An 18,926-nucleotide genomic window follows, 5' to 3' on the forward strand; every position below is an offset into this window, starting at 1 on the left:
TTCACTCAATATATATCATCAACATCGCCGGGTGAGGACGGCATCAGCCGGTCCCCTCGCAACCAATAACCCAACACAGCGTGGTTCTTGTGTCCTGTCGGTGCCTAAAAAACCCACCATGTTGGTTGAATGCATGCATGTTTGTCGCTTGCACCAACATCACTGTTCTGAACAATGATTGGACTCTGAGGACCGAATTCTCCTGATTCGCCTGAGTCGAGTGAAGGGCTCCGGACGAAACCACTGCAGTTGTTCACGAGCCAGGCAGACATGCACCCTCACCGTGTTCTTCGTTGTGGCAGCCTTGTGAAAACATGTGGATTGATGCAGATCGTCGCCGCTCTCCCCATTTTCTGGGCACCAAGAGTTGGACCCCTAGCCCCCAGCCACCAACATTCACAAACAAGGTGAAGCTGGTCAGGCAGCATCCCCATTTTTCCCATTTTCCCCTTTTTTCCCACTTGGCTTTCGATTTCGTGGCTCCGAATGTCTTCGGTTTTTATTCAGTTCAAACACTTGTTGCAAATCAACCCGGTGCATTTGGCAGTTGTTCTCCCACGACTCCAACGGTCAACCCCCTTCGCGGGACCATCCAGCTCGGCTAATTCTGGACTTGAATTTCCACACCAAAGAGTGCATGTTGGTCCTCTGCGCGTTGATACATGGTTGGGCACTAGTCTAATGTTGTTGGATGCCCGTTTGAACGTCCCGGAGCTGGTGGCGATAAATTTGGGGGACTGTGGTTGGATAGGATGACCAGATTCGGGCATTTTTGCATTCTGTGAGCAGTCAAATTCTGTTTATTGGCATGACCTATTTTGAAGAGATATGTGTTGTCGTCGTCGTCGTCTCTCATGCTGTCTATGTCGGGAACATACCCGCTCTCCTGTGTCAAATATCAGCATGTGGCATCATCTGTCAAAAACAAAAAAAGACTTTGAGAAGATATTGGCCATTGGCCACGCGCCTCCAGCGCCGATTTTCCTCTCAATTGCTCTTTGAGGGAATTGAATCAAGTAAGAGCTTCTTCCTTTTCTCTCCATCTTTTATCTTCTTCACCTCCTGGTGGTTATCAAGTTCTCATATTCTCAGCTGAAAGGTAAAAAGGTGAAGGATAGTAACCGACTGTCTCCGAAGAACACATATAATTATGATAGACAAGCGAGTCGGTTTCGCGAAACGGCGTCTTTGACATTGCCTTCTTACACAGTCCCGTGCGGCACGGGACTAGACAGGGACTGGCTCACTCGAAACTTAATTTCCGCCCGGGTCCGAGAACGAGCCTCGCTTCTCAAAAGGGGCAGACTCAGCAGTGAAGGATTTAGCCGTTAACTAGCTCGTGTCTGTACGGTACTAATTAGTACAACAAGAAGGGAGCCAGGGGTTGCAGAGCCCCGCATTCCCTGAATCCCTCCCAAGTTCCAGCGCCTTGGTTGTCGAGTTTTAAAAGTCTGGACTTCTCCACAAGCTCTCGGGATGGATGTAGGGTAGGGATAAACAACTTTATCAAAACGATCGTCCCAATGCTACTTTCATACCTGGCCCTACTACCGGGGGTGTTGGCATCGTGCCAAACCGCCCCCGTAGCCACGACGCTCAATGGCACCTACGTCGGCCGCTATCTCGCCGAATTCTCCCAGGACCTCTTCCTGGGGATCCCCTTTGCCCAAGGCGGGCGGTTGCAAAACCCAACCCCACTGAACGAGACATGGGAAGGCACGCGGTCGGCCGAGTGGTACGGGTCCATCTGCCCCGTGCCGGCGTCGGAGCGGAGCGTGCGCAACGCCAACGTGACGGGCAAGTCGGACGACTGCCTCAACCTCAACATCATCCGGCCGTCGCGGGCCAGCCTCCCGGACAAGGACGAGAAGCTGCCCGTGGCCGTGTGGCTGTACGGCGGCGGCTTCCTCGACGGCTTCGGCGCCGACCTCAACTCCAACTACTCGTGGGTGGTGCAGCACAGCGTGGCGCAGGGCACGCCCATCATGGCCGTGACGCTCAACTACCGCGTCGGCTTCTTCGGCTTCCCCGGCGGCGAGGAGGTCGCCGCCGCGGGCCTGACCAACCTCGGCCTCAAGGACCAGCGCCAGGCGCTGCGCTGGGTGCGCGAGAACATCGCGGCCTTCGGCGGCGACCCGGACAAGGTCACCGTGTGGGGCCAGTCGGCCGGCGGCAACTCCATCGTGTACCAACTACTAGCCTACGGCGGGCAGAGCGACGAGAAGCTGTTCCGCGGCGCCATCCTCAGCAGCGGCACCATCGGCATCGGCAACACCATCCGCCCCGACCGCGAAGACGCCATCCAGGGGTACCGGCACATCCTCAACGGCACGGGCTGTCTCGACGCGGCCGACACGCTCGCCTGCCTGCGCGAGGTGCCGATGGAGCTCCTCTTCGACGTAGCGGCCTCCACCCCCACCCAACCGACCTGGTGGCCGACCATCGACGGCGACTTCATCACCGAGCCGCCCTCCCTCCAACTCGCCGCCGGCGCCGTCCAGCGCAACATCTCCCTCCTCCTCGGCACCAACGACGACGAGGGCTTCGTGCTCGCCAACCTCCTCGGCCCGGGCACCGAAACCGAGTCCCAGCTCCGCCAGATCCTCCAATCCGTCTTCCCCCTCGCCCGCAACACCACCATCACGCGCCTCCTCACCGCCTACCCCACCTCAGCCCCCAACCCCCCCTACGCCCTGCCCATGTCCTCCACCCCGGAATTCTGCGCCGCCCTGGAAGCAGCCAACCAAACCTGCGGCGGCGCCCAATACCGCCGCCTGGCCGCCATCACAGGCGACTACGGCCTCATCCACGGCCGCCGCGACATGGCGGCCAAGTGGGCGGAGCTGGGGGAGACGGCGTACACGTGGCGGTTCGGCACGTGGCCGACGTCGATGCCGCTCGACACGACGCTGGAGGGCCAGCCGGGCTTTGCGGCGCACGGGGCGGAGTACTCGTACTTCTTCCGGTTCCCGGCGGACTACGAGCTGTTTGGCAACAACCCGCATGTTCCTGATTCGGAGGCGCATCGGGCGCTGGCGGAGGTGATTTCGACGAGGGTGATTGCGTATGTGTACAGTGGGGATCCGAATTTTGTAGAGGGTACGGGTAAGTTTGGGGTTGCTTCTAGTTTTGAGTTTGGTGTTGGAGTGGAGCTAGGAGTTAATGGCTAACCTTGGTGTGATAGTTCCCAATGTGCCCGCCTGGCCAAAGTATAGCGTCGAGAACCCGTCCAACCTGGTTCTGAACGCCACCCAGGTCCCGGATAAGTTGAACATTCATATTGAGCCTGACACTTGGCGCGAGGAAGGGATGGCCTTGTGGGCTGAGTATCCCCTCGAATTAGACCTCTTTATCGGTTGATGGATAGCACGGGGTAAGATCAGGTGTACATCCAGGTCATCTCGCCGTCTTTCCTAGCCAGAGAAGCAAACTTTGATTCATACCATGCCACCGGCTGGTGCAAGAAGTAGAAAGAAAACGAAATGGCTTGTAATTACGAAAATATACAGAAATGAGCCGTTGCCAAACGCCGTGTAGAGGACCTCTTCCTCAAACAAATGCCGCCCACCTGTCTATGCCAGAAATGCCCCTAATGCAATCCACTGACGCCTGTCACCGCCATGTACTTTTGGCACTCAACCAAGTGCTTGACCTGCTCCCCGACCTCTCCCAAACGCCCCAAAACCTTGCTGTTGCCATCAACAAACCCTAAAAGCGTGTACGGAATATCCGTGCTCTCGCAAAACTCCCTGACCAGCACCTGCAGCCTGCGCAGGTTGTGGCGGGGCACCCGAGGAAATAGATGGTGCACAGCCTGGAACTGCAGGCCTCCGTGGATGAAGTCTAACCAGGCCGGGCAGTCGACGTCCATGGTGGTGCGCAGCTGGCGCTGGGCAAACGACTCGGACTCGCCGACGTCGGCGGTCGACATGCCCCAGTGGGACAGGGTGATCTGCACGTGCAGCGGCATGGTGATGATGTGGGAGACCAGCACGTACACGACGCGCATGGTCCAGGTTGGCAGGGTGCACCACAGCAACAGGTAGCCGAAAATGTACCAGTAGCAGGACATCATGGCAATCTCGGCCGGGCGGATCCACCACGCCTTGCTGCTTCCGAGAGACCCCGCCTTGGCCGAGAGCACGTGCAGCCACGAAAGGAGGTAGAGGTTGAAGCGGGCGATGCCCATGACGGGGTAGTAGGTGTACTTCTGGTATGGCACCATGAAGTCGGCGACAGCGTCCCAGGCGAAGGTGAAGTTGTAGTAGCTGGAGTGGATGCCGCGGAAAAATGAAGGGGACGTGGCGAAGAGGGGCACATTTTGGATGTCCGGGTCGTGTTCCTGTTTGCGCGGTCAGCAATCAATTCCGGAGCAGAGTCCGCACGGCTGGAGATACTCACAGGGTGGTTGGTGATGAGATGGTGCACGTTGTGGCTGCTCTTCCACCACCCGATGGACAGGCCGCAGCAGAAATCGGCCACGAACATGGCAATGAGGCTATCGGTCTCGAAGTTGCCGGTGATGGCGCCGTGCGCGGCGTCGTGCGCAGTGAACATGATCTGGTGCCAGAACAGTCCCAGGAAGAAGGCCGACGTCACGTACCAGCCGTGGCGCAGGGCTACCATGGATGCCGCGAAGAGGATCGTGTAGCGGGCCATCTCCTTGGCGTACGAGAAGTAAGGGCAATTGTAGAAGCCCTCATCGCGGACTCTCTGGTGCAACGCCCTGTACTTCTCAGTGATATCTTGTTGTACCTCAGGGTCCAGCGACGGATATTCGGTGTTGTCGTGTTTGATCTCCTGCTTCTCGACCCAGTCCGTGTAGGCGGCGGCATCTCCCGCGAAGACCTTCTTGCCGGCGGACGCAGGGTCATCGGAAACCCGCCAGACATATTGAGGCTCCTGTACCGAGTCTGCGCTCGAGCTTTCGAGTGTCGCAGTCGCGGAAGGTGGGGTCGTGGCCTGTTTTTGGTAAAGGCCACCCCGGATCGGCGGCGTCTTGTTGGTCCAGATTCCAGGTGGTTTCCGGCCTATCCGAAAGGCCTTCATGGTCTTCCACGTGGCTGGGATATGGTACCTGCATGAATATGATTATGTCAGAAGCTTAAAGTTAATCGTTTATCTGTTTTAAACCGGCGACTTACGCCTTGATCTCGTCCGTCGCATCTTTCCCAACCATGTGCAGGATTGCCAGCCGGCCGCCAGGATGCTTCTGAATCCACGAGTCCAACTTCAGGACAAAGTCTTCGAAAATGACAATTACATGACCGTCGGCGATTAAATCCTCGACCGCGGCGGCGGTTAATACCTGGTCGCGCTTCATGATGGCGCGTGGAAGGGGAGGTCGGCAGCGGAGAAAGTGGTGGGCAGGTGCAACAGGAAAAGAGTAAAAGGTACGGCCGGGCAAGATGGGGGAGAGCGAGACGGGGTCGGGACATGAAGAATCATCCAACGGCAGGACCAACGGGCAAGCAAGTGGGCCAACGAAAAGGGAGTGACCGAGGGACGAAGGAGGCAAGTACCCCCGCGACCAAGCAGGACCAAGGAAGACCAAGGCCTGGAAGGGGCACCTCGTGTGCCGCCAGCATCGTTAGCGGGGTTTTTTTCCCAACCGACAGCTGAGATGGAAACGAGTCCACAACGGCCAACAAAGGGGTTGGAGGAGAGAGCCCATCTCCTTTTGCGCCAAGCGGCGAGATGCCAATCTCTCGGGGGACTTGGCCACTGCCTTGGCGCATACGAGTCGAGGAGGATTGGGTCCGATCCGACGGAAAGTGGGAGCGGCCTGGATGCGAGCTTGTGCTCTTCCGTCTCGGTGGCACATACGCGGAAACACTGCAGAACGGCGGGCGGAGTGGTGAGTGGTGAGCGTCGCGGCGCCGTGGAACGATTCTCTCCAAACTGCCAAATCACATCGGCCCGTAGCATAAGTTTCCCACGACCCATACCGCTTTCCGGAACGGGTATGTGTTAAAACAGGGGAATGAAACCTTCTCCACGAGAAGACCCTGCAGATCTTGGGGCTGAGTCCCAATTTGGGTACGCGGCCCCATTTTCCCGAGCGTGGGGCAGGGCCGAGAGCCAACCAGCCGCCGCCGTTGACTCCGTTCCCATGCTCTATTCGCGGAAGGTTCCATGCAAGCGGGGTGCAAACACAAGGGTTCGGCGCCGGGGCCTGGGCTTTGGGTGTTGGCCCCTGCGAGCCCTGATGAATTTCCAGGCAATCTCTTCCACATCAAGTGGTGAGTTGCCACACAAAATCAAGATCAGTCCGAGATTTGTGGAGTGGTTTGCGAGCGGTGAGAGCGGGAAGTTGCGAGTTGTTATTGAAACAGGGGCTGATGCAGACCAAACTTGATTCATGACGTTTACGCGTATCTTTACGCCGTCGCTGTCTCAACGTGCAACATGCAGTGAGACAAGCACAAGACGGATTCTTCGTACTTCCTATTCTGTATGTACATACTTTGTATGTATGTACATATTCACGCTAACTATCATACCGCACGAGAGACATCAGGTGCATCTCGTGGCTCCCCACGTGTTCCCTCCGCGGTTCCACCATCACGCCCATCACGCCGCGACTCCAACACGTCCACCACACCTCCCCTTGGTACAGTAATAGCATCCTCCCAGCGGCCCCCAAGTGGAAATCGGATTCTTCTACTCTCAGCCTCAGCGCGTGCAGCCTCCCTCCGCCGGTCGTCCCGCCAATCATCCCACGCCATCCAGGCCCTCATCCCCCCCAAAATGAGTATACCCCCGCCAAGGCCCGAGCAAAAGGCGACAGCATACAGCGCGCCTCCCTTAAGCCCGCCACCGCCGCCTGTCCCCTCCTCCGGCGGCGGTGGTGACGATGCCTGGCTACTACTTTCGGTCCGCGAGGTTTCCGACGGCGTCGACCGCGTGGGCGCATCGGTGTCCGCTCCGAACGTTTGCGGCCCCGTGTCCCTTTCGTCGTCGAGGATGTTGAACGACGCGCTGCTCTTGTTGTTGATGCCGTCTGGGCCCGTTCGGAGGTCGAACCAGCATGGTTTGTCGGATGCGAAGTCGAGGAGTATCGGCACGCTATCGCTGGGCCCCGGTATTGTTTGCCGGTTGACTATCGTCTCGTTAGCATGCTGCCGTCCGGTGGGGCTGTCGGGGTGCTGGGGCGACCTACCCAAGATTTCGTGGCCTGGTTCGCAGAAGGTGTAAAGCTCTGCCGTGTCGTAAAATACGGTGTAGTTCACCATCACCGTGTCCATTTTGTGGTAGGTGTACTTGGAGCCATCTGGCGGGTACGTGAAGACGGGTTTCTGCGTCGTGTTCTGGCAGGCGACGCCTGACACGAGGAGGGCGGCTGCCAGGAGGGTCGTTTGCCTGCTCATGATCATGTTTTTCGGGGTCGAATATTTGCTTCGGGGTCCTGGGGCCCCTGCCCAAAGACCGGAGTGAAGCCCATCTTTAAATCTTGCGCCGAGATGGGTTTGCACTCGTTGTGACTCTTTCGAAGAGGAGGGCTCCGACGGGAGAGGATGGCATCAACATCACAGCGTCGTCGGCGCGAAAACAGACCGACTGACGGATTGAAGCGCAGAGAAGCAGATAATCCCCACTCGCAAGGCGACCTCAATGCGACCTTTTCCGGCTGACTTTCCATCCCCCAACCCACTTGCGAAGGTTCTGTGGAAGTTTGTGGCACAAGCCCGGGCGGGGCTAAAAAGAAACGGGCTGTGGCTCGCAGAGCCAACCACTTCGGGGGGTCAAAGCCACTGTTGACTCTGTTCCTGCAGACGCGTGAACTCGGTATTCACAACGCGACCGAAGCACCGCCACCCGCTTATGATTTCGGGCTCCCTCTCCCAATATTTGAGTCATTCAAGGCAGAGCCGACGATCCGGCAACGACCCGAAATCGACACAAGATAGTGTAGTGATAAGCGAGACAACGAAGTGCCCCAACTAAGGAGAAGTTGCAAAAGTTGGACGGGAGACCTTTAGAAGGATTGAGGGGTACTTTGCACTGGCAGGATGACATGACGGGAGCCGGTGGTTCAACAACAATATCCCACAACGAGTTTTCCCTATTTCTCTCTTTTATCTAGACCGTGCAATGATAACATGAAACAGACACGAAGCGGCCTTCAATATGACAGACATGACAAATATGCCATCACCGCTCCCTCAAATCCTTCACTCACCATCAACCTCCATCTTCATATCCGAGGGCTCCTCGTCCCCCTTTTCACCGGCCTCCGTCATTGCGATGTCTCCATCATCAGCATCATCATCATCCTCCATCTTAACATCAACCCCCTCAAAATCCTTCTCCCTCAAAATCTCACCAGCCAGAATCCTCCCCATGTGCGTCTTCTCAATATCAAGACAATCCCTCCGGATCCGCTTGAACAGCACATTGAGGACCCCAACCGGACTCGACTCAAACTCACAGTCCTCATAACCTTCCCCGCCCGCCCGACCAACAAACCCATCCGCCGCAATCTCCTCCTCGCCCTCATTCTCCCTGTACGACAAGCCCAAATACCGACACAGGCGCACGTAGTCGGCGTACGAGCGCAGGTACAGCTGGCCAGCAAACAGATTCAGCTGCGTGACCAGCTCCGGCGGCGGCACTGGCGGGTCCGCCGCCGCCGGGACCGTGTATACGGCCAGGTCCTCAAGCGAGTCGAACGACAGGCTGGACCGCGGCAGGTACGCGCGCAGAAACACCCTGCTACCGCCGCCTCCGCCTCCGCCGGCCGATTTCTTCCGCTCCGCCTCCTGGCTCGCCGTCTCCAGCACCGCCTTCAGCACATTCGCCTCCCACGAGCTCACCAGCACCATCCGCATCCCACCACCCGCAGGCTGCGTCACCGTCAGCACCCACTGCGCCGGCCTCTGGTACGCATCCCCCCCTCCCTCCCCATCATTCGCACCACCAACCTGCACCTGCTTCTGCACCGTCCTCGCAAAATCCGCCGTCGCCAACAACCCGCTCGGAAAAACACCCCGCTCCCTCTCCGCCGCAGAGAACAACCACCCCGCACTCGTGTTCGCGAGCAGCGCCGCAAACGCCGGCACGAACGCCGCACTGCGCTCCCCCGTGAACACGCCCTCGGCCGCCAGCCGCCGCACGTGCTCGTGCAGGGCGTGGGTGGCGGGCTGGCGCGGCGCGGGGCGCTCGACGTGCCGCTCGCGCTCTGTTTCGGGGGCGAGTTCGCGCTCTTGCTCTTCTTGCAGGGTTCCTGTGTTGGGGAGGTGGGTGAGGTTGAAGGAGGTGCATTTGGTGTGGATCTGTTCGAGGTCGGCTTGGCGGGTCGGGAGGGTGGTGAGGGCGGTTTGGAGGGTGGTGAGGACGGCGTTGGGGGGTTGGGTCGGGGTGGTTGTGGTTGTGGTTGTGGTTGATTGGGGGATGGTGGTGGTGGTGGGGCGGTAGCGCTGCTCGAGGGACTGCGCTTCGTCTTCGAGGTAGCTGGCCACGTCGGCCGGTGAGAGCGTGCCGGCGCTGTGCTTGTCGGCCTTCTCCCAGACCACCTCTTGATGTTGGTGGCGGATGCCTTGGGTGGCCCAGAGTGGGAGACTGCGGTGCGCGTCGTCCCAGGTCTCGGCGATGGCGCAGATTAGGACGTCAGTAACGGTGAGGGCGCGGGCGTCCTGTAGGTTGGCGAGCGTCCGGATGCGCGTTTGCATCTCGGGCGAGACGCAGAAAGTGACGGACTGGCCGTTGCCCAGTTTCCGCATCCGCATGCAAGCTGAGGAAATGTTAGCAGTGCGACACAATCACAGGTAAGAACGAAAGCCGAGGGATGCCATCAGGACCAATCGTACCTTGAACAAGTGTGTCCTTCGTCACCCCCGGTCCCAGCGTGACCGCGGCGCGATACGAATCCGGCAGCTTCAAATCTGTACCCCTGGTATGGGCCTGGTCCAGGAAGACGAGACACCGATCCGTCTGCGTGGCGAATGGCGAAGTAAGGAACGAGTCGACGGTGCCGTTGCGGGTCAACACAGACAGCTCATCGTGGTCGTTGAAAAAGATGACTGCATCAGTGTCCTGGCTGGGGACCATGTCGAGCCAACGGCGCGCGACCTGGAGGTTGCTAAGCTCAATAATCTGCGCCCCGACGTCGAGAATTACCCGCATCGGCTGGCTCGCGGTGGTGACGGCAGTGAGCAGCCCATCCACCGTCAATGCCGTCAAGTGATCCCCGTCACCGCCGAGTTCGAGGACGGTGTTCTCCTCCCGGAGGAGGCAAGCTAGAACAGCCGAGTTGGTGTGCCGCTGCTCGGGAAGGTCGAGTGCCGTCACCGAGAGCGGAAGTACGTACTTTGAGTCCGTGGTACCGCTGAATCCGGTCAGGGGGTGGCGCTTCGTTTTGCCGAGGTCCCATCCCGAGGCGGAGAGCTTGTAGGGGAACTCTCGCATCTCCTTGGGGAACACGACGTTGGCGAGGTGAAAGTCGATGGCCGGCTTCGCGTAGCTCAAAGCCGGAAACACATCCTGTATACACAACTTGGTGTCCTTGAGATTGACTCCCGAGAAGTGAGCCAGTGATGATGGGAGTTTCGGAGCTGCGGCTGCCCAGCGGCTATACTCCTGTTCTGCTTGGTCCAACTTGCTCAACCTCTCCAGACAGGTACGCAGCTCGTCGTCAGATAGACCTTGGTAGTAGTAACTAAGACAAGTCAGAACAATGACAACGTCCGGGTGGCTGAACTCGGAACGCGGCGCCGGCGAGTCCTTGGCGCGGTACGGTACGGCGAGCATGGTTGAAGGCCGTCGATCAGGAGCGAGGCCGTAGTTGACTCGAAACCGCTTCTGGCCAAGCGCAAACAAGATGACGTTGGTAGCCAGCAGACCCCGGAGTAGCAAGAGTGCGCTTTTCGATGTCGGTTCGCCGAAGAAGCCGCTGCTTACGCCCTCGACTGCTGCAATCTGCTCGGTGTCGAGAGCTGGGCGGAGGATGTACTCCAACACTGCCTGCCGCATCTGCTTGGACTGATGTTGGATGGGGAAACCCCTGAGCCCTGTTCTACAGATCTGTTTGGCGATGGCTTCAACAAGATACTTGCCGGCTGATTCCTCCAAGACACGGATTGTTGGGAACCGGCCGCTCGCCGGGCTCTCTTCAAACAATAGGCCTTTGACACTCTCTCGCTCTGGTCCGTTTGTCAACTTCCTAGCAACCTCAACCACCACATCCATCAGCTCCTGGATCATGGTCCAGCGGTCCGGGCTCATGTCGATAGGTTGCTGAGAGCCAATCGTGTAAATCAACTCGAACTTGACGCTGAAGTTCTCGTCGCTCTCGTCAACAATGTCCCTCGACACTTCTTCAAACTGGCGATAAGTTCTCAGAATGTTCTTGCCGAGCTTGCCTGTACCGGCGTAGATGCTCTCCAAACCCATTAGTTTGAAAGACAGCAAGTGCTCCGGCTGCACGAGCAGCACTCCCCGTTCCTTTATACATGTCTCCAGTATCCTCTTCACGGCCGTGACATCTTCGCTGCCCAGTTGAAGCGCTCTCGAGGTCGGGAGGTAGAAGATGCGACGGTCGATCAGACCGCCGAGTGTGCCGATAAGGGTGTGCATCATCTGCTTCGACTGCGGCTTCGCGACCACAACTCGGGCGAGGCGTTCACCGTCTGCCACGTCCACCGACACGACCGGGACGATGACCGAAGACTTGCCCTCGCCCATGTTCAGCTGCATGACAGCGTTGACTCCCTCGGGGGGGTCTCGCATCTTGGCCGCAATCCTTTGCTGGACGGGGCGAATCAGGATCCCCTGCTCCACCTCGAGGATGAGGTTCTCGGGGAATATCATAGGATCGCCCTCCTCGCAGTTATGGCTTCCCATGTTGCGAAGCTCCTTGAGAAGATCCGCCTGCCTCTCGGGGCGCCTGCTCGCGTTGATAAGACGCTCTGCTCGTTGGACGTATATCAGTGACAAGGCGTAGTTGACCAAGCAAGCCCGCCAATCCTGAGGGAGATCGTCCCAAAAGGCCCAAGTGAGACGCCGGAGCAGAAAAACAGGCGAAATGCGAGGATACAGATTGCTCCCCTGGCAAGTAGCCTCAGCAATGGATTGTCCGCGCAGAGCGTCTTCGATGTTGCCCCGTATATTCTCCGCTGCCCGTTTGCACTGGAGAAGATGGCCCCGGAAGACGCTCTCCAACTCAACTGCCCCCATGTTTAGCTGATAACGAGGGCTGGCCGTGCTGACAGATCTGGATTGGAGCTCGTCGATGTAGGCGATCTGGTAGGGCTTCTTCTGGCCGCTGATCCGGGAGAGTCCGTCAAACAAATCCGCCAAAGGATTGCTCTTGCCCACTGCTTGTGACACATGGCCACAAAGGTAGGAAAAGTCCACCAGTTCGGGGCGCTCTGTGGAAGGAGCTGGCCTGGAGAATAATGTGCTGGACTGGACGAAGCCGAGCTGGGAGGGTTGCTGTTCCAACTTCACGGGAGTGGTAGGGCCGTTCAGCATCACGGCCAAAACCTCTTCATTATAGCCATCTTCTGCCGAACACACCTCCATTCTACGCAACTCCAATACAAGACTTTCCAAGTATACCGTAAAAAGGTGTGTACGTCTCGCGAGGTCGAGGGCTGTCGAAACTTCTTGCATAATCATGCCAACGTCCATGTACGTGGAATAATCCTCTCCAACGGGAGTCGAAACCGTCCACCCTGAATTCCACTGCGGCTCGAGCTTGGATAGGAAGCTACTGGTCATCTGGCCGCTCTTGATTGACCATGCTTCACGGCGCCTCCTTGAAGCCGCCTTCTTGGATTCGTCAAATAGACGAGCGAGCCCACTTTCGGGGCATTGGTTGACCTGGTACAATCGTCGCTCGATAATGTTCTCCACCGTCTGCCTCATCGTGGACCTTTTGTAGTCAAGGTCAAATTTGTCCTCCCTGGGCGGTTTAACGATGAGCATGAACTTGACATAGGCAATTGCGATCCCCATCAGTGCTTGCAAAACGTCCCAGTTCCCTTCTTCCGCGAAAACAAGCGCCGCGAGGAAGAAGGCGGTTTTGTATTTGTTGGGTTCCTTTGCAAGTGAGTCATGCAACCCACACCAAAGCTGGGCGAAAGACTTGGGATGAGATTGGAGATGGTTGAGCGAGAAGGTGAGGTCGACCTCAGGGTAGCCCGAGAACTGCACTCCGGCGATCTTCAGGATATCTTGGTGCAAAGTACCCGATGGCCGGCTCAGGAGTTGCTCGCTGCCAGAAACAACACGTCTCGCTACCGCGTTGGCTCTCTTGAAGGCCTCGGAAGACCTTCCATGATGCCGGCCAGAGTATGAGCGGTCGAAGGCTCCCGTGTAAGACTCCGCTCCGAATTCAGAAACACGGAACACTGCGTTCCTATTCCTAGCCCGGTTGACCAACAGAACATTGGAGTGTTTCAGTGAGCTGAAATTGAGCGAGCTAGCGCCTTCCGTATCGCGCTGCTGGAGAAGCTCGCAGTCCCGAGCATGCTCGAGAATAGTCTCTACCTCTGGCCAGAAGGCGTCGTGTTGGGACAGCACGGGAAGCTTATCTGACCATTGCACTTGCTCCATGTCCGTCATATGGCGGGGGTAGAACTGCCTCTGAGGGGAGACTTTTGCGATATTGCACAGCAGTTGGTAGGACCCCGGGTCCAACTGCTGAAACGAACGGACCGAGGCAGATCTCAGGATCCTCAAGGCTTCCTCGGTTCCCGTTCTCCCCGTGAGAGGGTCCGGGAGACAGTGGGATGTCAGTGCATGGAGGTAGCATAAGTAGAGTTTACTCGAAAGCGAGCCGCTTGTCGTCATACGGCCGAGCGTGGAATCGATGGTGAAGGCGTCGTGCTTGACATGAAGTGTCTCGGCGAGGTCGACGTTGACCTTGACATGATGCGAAACAATCCTTGGTGAAAGCGCTCCTCGGGGCACAAGAACCATTCTCTGGGGTGTGCAAGGCTCCAAGACACCCTCCTGCCTCAGGACGAGTTTGTTTTCGAGACCGACTAGCGTCCCGATGTTCTGATATTGGTCGATGCACATGCCGGAGTAGTGCTTTGACTTGATGCTGGAGTCGCCTTCGGCGAGCGTGAAGGAGAGGGAGAATCTTGGTAGGTCGACTATTAGGACGTGGTCGGCTGGGTGAAAGATCATATTCAAATTTTCCCTTGTTTCGATGGGGCTTAAGCGGGATAAGAGTGCCTCTGCAGTTGAACTGTGAGGATCGATAAGGTAACAACCGTGCCGCGAGAGAGCTTTACGGCCTCCAGCCCGGGTCAAGATCCAGTTGTCGCCGTCAGGGGAAGACACCCAAGGCTGATCCGCACGTCGAAATTCGACGACCCCCGTGGAAAGATTTACCCAGTGGGAGTAATCGCGAATGAAGGTTGCCGGGACGTCACCATGCAGTTTCCAAGAAGGGATAAATTCGTAGACCTCGGTGTTCGGGTCGTCTTCAACAGAACTTGCCTGCTTACTTCGGACAGCCTGAACGACAAGCTCGTTGGAGACTAGAGTGAAGTGCACCACCCAGCCCTGCTGGTCGCGGCACGCAGAGAATTGCATACCCTCTCGGGTTGAGGGCATGACTTCCAGAACCTGTGACCCGAAGAGCTCTTCGTAGGCTGGCTTTGACTCGTACTCGGGGGGTAAGCGGGAGAGAGGATATCCGTTGACTAGCAGGCGGCCGTCCAGAAGATTGTATGTGATTCTCATGGTATTGCTGTCTCGCGACTTCATCGAAGCGGACAGAATGTGGCGCTGTTCGCCCGGAAGAGCGCGCCACCGAGTGCCCGACGGCGAGTAGTCTGCCCAGAACCGCCGAATGGCTGCATGAAAACCGGGGTTCTTTTTCTGAACAACTTCATTCGAGGCATAGCCCAACGACCGGTGCATAATCCTGCGCCAACGGTGCGATAGTAGAAGCAAAATGGGATTTGAGATGGACCCATTAGGCGGCAGATGGTCCTGAATCATGGTGGCCGTTTCCACAAAAGTCCCAAGGTTCTCTGCCGATTGGAGAAGCTCTCGCAGAAGATCAGAGTGGACGTCAAATGTGGACATGCAAGTCAGTGCCACCATCAACACCCGCTGGTCCAACTCGTTCCGGTCGTCCTTGTTGCTGCAACTTGCCTGCTTTTCGAGTAGTTGCCTGGCCCACTGAAGTGTCACTTCCCTGGCTTGAGACAGGAACTCCAGAAGGGGGTCCATGAGCGGGCGCGTGGTGGTGGCGAGTGCTAAAACCCGCGTTGCGAGGCATGCCAGGAGGCTCACGGCAATATCGTTTTGCCAGTTCTCGCGGAACCGGCCGAGAGCATCACCCAGAGCCGCGGTGATGCGGCGCACGAAGTCGTCATGAAAGAGATCTGCGTGTGCTTCCCGGAGAACCGAGCCGCTGCTATCAAAAGGCCCTGCCTCAAGGCACGCCTGCAAGACCAGCCAAAAAGTTGTCTCCTGGTTCCAATCCAAGGAGGGCGAGATCAACTGGCACAGGATGTTTGCCCACTGGAGACGCAAGTCGGACCGGACATGACCAAATGCTCGAAACTCGTCCAGAGACATGGCTGGCGGGCACTCGGACTGGGAGGCGATGACTTTGTTTGATGTATGCTGGGTTCTCCGTGTCCAAGGGGCGAGGTAACGCGCGGATTGGTGTTCTGCAAACGAGCACTTCAGGGGCACACAGGGTCCTTCGAATAGGTCGTTGTGGGAAATCCGCGAAACTGATTCGTAATAATTGTAGTGGCGCCAGTCAGGGCGTACCGAGACCTTAGCCTCACTCTGGATGGTGCTGATGTGTTTGCCGCGGTAATGGGATGCCTCAACGGGCTTGGTGGTAGCGGCCAGCTGTACCATACTCGTCACGGGGCGGAACTTGCTCAGACCCGAATGGGCTGCCGCGAACCAAAGCCGTTCTGCGCCTGGCAAAGTCCCAGGGTCTCGGAACACGTTGAGAAAGAGGTGGCTAGTCAGGTCCCGCCAGATGCTGACCATTTTCGGGACGCGTATCTCGAACACGATCGCCTTGGCCATATTTGGATTCGAGGGCAAAGGCCACTCGAAAATGTCAAGCTTCAACGCATCTTTCTGCCGTGTCAGGCGGCAGGCTTCGCAGTCCTCAGCGTGGATGGTCCGATATGTACGAGGGTCCCACTCCTCGTCATGCGTGGCAAGGGAACACTTGAGCGCCAGGTCCTCATGTTTTCTGCTGAGTTTATGATACTGTTCGATCCTCTTAGCCTCGGCTTGCTTCGATTCATCTTCAATCCGCTTCAAGAGCAATTGATGCTCAGAGGATGAGTTGAAGTAGCGGACGGCAAATGATTCTGGCCGCCCAAACTCCGCGTATGTTGGAAGGTAACCGTGGCGGGTCGCTTTCACGCCGCGTCCCCTGTCGGAAAGGTATGCCTCAATGTCGTGCAGCCTGGCCATTTGCCTGTGGGTTGGTAGAATCAGGGACTGAAAAGGGCCGGATTTGAAACCTGGGTCGTACTCGAGAAGGAGAGGGACAGCGTCCCCGGCGACCTTGTCCATGGCAACCCAAAGATCCATGAGGTTTAGGTACATCAGAGAAAGGGCTTCTGGGTTTTTGAGATAGGCTTTGCTGGCCTTTGCGTAGTACTGAGTCATGAGCTCCTTGAGGCTCTGCAAGTCGTTCTCAGCCCTGATGACGCTGGCATTAACTTTGTTTGCCTTTCGTTTTGAGATCCAAGAGGCCAAATTCCACTCCATCCATGACTCCAACTCTAGAAGAGCGAGCCTTTCGAGCGCCTCAGACTCGGGGAAAACCGGCAAGTCATGTTCTAAAAACACAAAAGACTTCGTCTGATCCCCAGGCCCAGCTGTACCTGCCTTGTCCATAGATCGGGATTGCAACCAGGTCAAGTGCGGGCCCAGCGTCCCGAGCCGGAGGTTGGTGTCCGAATTGAAGCAGAGTTGTTTGAGGTGCTTGGCTTGGCTTGTTTCATGTTCAATCTGGGTTTGCTTCCATCGTTCCTGGAGCACGTCATGGTTCGCTGCGATGACATCCCTGATAGCCTTCACCCAAGGAAGGTTTTCTTGGGGGTTGAGCTTGGTGAGTCGTCGGACGAGCTTTGCGGCCATGGTGTATCGAATGTCGCTGTCCAAACCAAGCAGTGTAGCTTGATGTAACAGATGGGCATGGTGGAAAGCTATGACTGCCTTGTACAGCAGCGATTGTGCATCGTGGGCAGCGGCTCGATCCAATACCAAGCGCAAGCCCACCCGAAGAAGCAGCCATGTTGACGATCGATGGAATGGCAGCAGCGCACTGTCCCAGCTCACTTGCTCTCGGCTTCTCATGGAAACACGCGTCGGGGCAACGGTCCGGCCGAGCCCCCCGAGGGTTCCAATCACCATGTCGGTGACAAGAAACGGAGAGACAGTGTCGCGCTCTTCGTCGAAGTCGCGGCCAGATTTCCAGGTCTTTGGGCGAGTCAGGGATGACGCCTGAAGTTCCAGCCGATAAAGCACGTTAATAAACTCGTCGAGGAAGTCGGAATTGAGCATGATCTTGCGCTCCACGGCGGCCGCGCAGTCAGGGAATTGTCGGTTGAGGCGACCTTGGTGGGACATGACGTCCTTATTGGGTGCCAGAAGCTCGAAAGCCTCTACCAAGATATCATCTTGTTGCCCGGTCAGGAGAAGGCCGGCATTCTGAGCGCGGATGTGGAACAACGCGGATTCTAAGGAGGTCCCAACGTCAGTAACGGTACGCGAGATAAAAGGGAGACAGATTCACGTACCGCCATTCTTTAGTTCTTGGATGACACTCTTCATGGCACCTTTCTTGGTGCTGCTATCCATGCCGGGAGTCACCTTGACCAACCGCTTGAGCATCCGGACAACGGGCTGAAGCTGTTCGGATTCCGCCGTCGAACATCGCTGAGAGAATTGGACAGTTGATTCAAGGAGGAATCTGGCAAGGTTGTGTTCCTCCCGGGTGTTGGCCTCGCCATCCTGAGGAGTTTTAGGAGGCAGAAAGACGTGGTTGATCGCGTATTCTAGTGTCTTCCGGGGGAGGGGTTTGCCGGGGAGTGGTTTGACGGGGAGTGGTTTGGCGGGGAGTGGTTTGCCGGGGAGTGCACTCATCTTGGGCAACCCAAGCCAGCTCCCAAATAGAAGCCGGAAATATGAAGTAACGCGGGAGAAGAAGGATGGAGTTGTTGATGGAATACCAGTGTCGACGGAATCCTTTCGTTGATAGCGTTGCAAAGACGAGGTTGATCCGTGGTGAAATAGCGAAACGAAAACAGAGGGGGTATGGGAAAGGTAGGTAAACAAACAGAGACTGTGCGACCTGAAAGGTCTAACTGGGTTCAAGGAAAACATCTCTTTCATCCCGACCATCCCAAGGGGTGCCCAATGAAGAATCTTCCATGGTGGGCCTCTGTGCATGGCTTCGTTTCCCTCTTTTGCGCCGAATGGGGACCCGGGAGCAGAGGACGACGACTCATACCTAGGTATTCACTGTTTGGAAGGGCCTTGGTGACAGAACCCCCTACCGTTTATTCACCTATTAGCTGATAGTACCACGTGCTTAGGGCTGAATCTGGAGAACCAAACGAATATCTGGGCTCTAATTTGCTAAGAATGAATGCGGGCGGCCTGATAAATCGGGCCAGAACTCGACCCACACTCGACCGGGATGCAACAACCACACGTGGCTACGGGACCGGGTATCAGTCTTCGGGACGGCGCAGGGGGCTGGGCAAACACGGGTAGGGACGATAACAACACCACCATTGGTTTCGGGATGACCGGCTTGGGCATGAGAGGAGAAAGAAGGATCCAAGTTGCATTCGGTGTGAGAACTGATATCGACGAGAAAGTCTCCAAGTCCTACAGGTACATACATACATATACACATAGGTACCGACCTACATACACCCTCCCACAGCAGGACGGATGTGGATATCACCATC

General features: G+C 57.1%; 4 protein-coding genes across 4 annotated transcripts; 1 reads left to right on the forward strand and 3 right to left on the reverse strand.

The window, feature by feature from the left end:
- Window positions 1–1,402: 1,402 nt before the first annotated feature.
- On the forward strand, window positions 1,403–3,529 carry B0H64DRAFT_207265 (Alpha/Beta hydrolase protein). The gene is made up of 2 exons (XM_062799359.1): window positions 1,403–3,105; window positions 3,185–3,529. The coding sequence occupies exons 1-2, from the start codon at window positions 1,524–1,526 to the stop codon at window positions 3,358–3,360; spliced, it is 1,758 nt and encodes a 585-aa protein (XP_062656677.1). The 5' UTR covers window positions 1,403–1,523; the 3' UTR covers window positions 3,361–3,529.
- On the reverse strand, window positions 3,435–5,691 carry B0H64DRAFT_465209 (fatty acid desaturase-domain-containing protein). The gene is made up of 3 exons (XM_062807660.1): window positions 5,145–5,691; window positions 4,402–5,077; window positions 3,435–4,342 (listed from the first exon to the last, which is right to left on the reverse strand). The coding sequence occupies exons 1-3, from the start codon at window positions 5,321–5,323 to the stop codon at window positions 3,590–3,592; spliced, it is 1,608 nt and encodes a 535-aa protein (XP_062656678.1). The 5' UTR covers window positions 5,324–5,691; the 3' UTR covers window positions 3,435–3,589.
- Window positions 5,692–6,366: 675 nt separating this feature from the next.
- On the reverse strand, window positions 6,367–7,537 carry B0H64DRAFT_207281 (uncharacterized protein). Its single transcript, XM_062799360.1, has 2 exons — window positions 7,163–7,537; window positions 6,367–7,102 (listed from the first exon to the last, which is right to left on the reverse strand). The coding sequence occupies exons 1-2, from the start codon at window positions 7,374–7,376 to the stop codon at window positions 6,498–6,500; spliced, it is 819 nt and encodes a 272-aa protein (XP_062656679.1). The 5' UTR covers window positions 7,377–7,537; the 3' UTR covers window positions 6,367–6,497.
- A 637-nt stretch (window positions 7,538–8,174) lies between these two features.
- On the reverse strand, window positions 8,175–18,093 carry B0H64DRAFT_327170 (uncharacterized protein; the record flags this gene model as incomplete). Its single annotated transcript, XM_062800771.1, has 6 exons — window positions 8,175–9,733; window positions 9,924–9,933; window positions 9,970–15,408; window positions 15,745–16,590; window positions 16,771–17,687; window positions 17,748–18,093. The coding sequence occupies 6 exons, from the start codon at window positions 18,091–18,093 to the stop codon at window positions 8,175–8,177; spliced, it is 9,117 nt and encodes a 3,038-aa protein (XP_062656680.1).
- Window positions 18,094–18,926: the final 833 nt, after the last annotated feature.

This window comes from Chaetomium fimeti (genome assembly GCF_033439085.1).
Source record: "Chaetomium fimeti strain CBS 168.71 chromosome Unknown B0H64scaffold_6, whole genome shotgun sequence".
Lineage (NCBI taxonomy): Eukaryota > Fungi > Ascomycota > Sordariomycetes > Sordariales > Chaetomiaceae > Chaetomium > Chaetomium fimeti.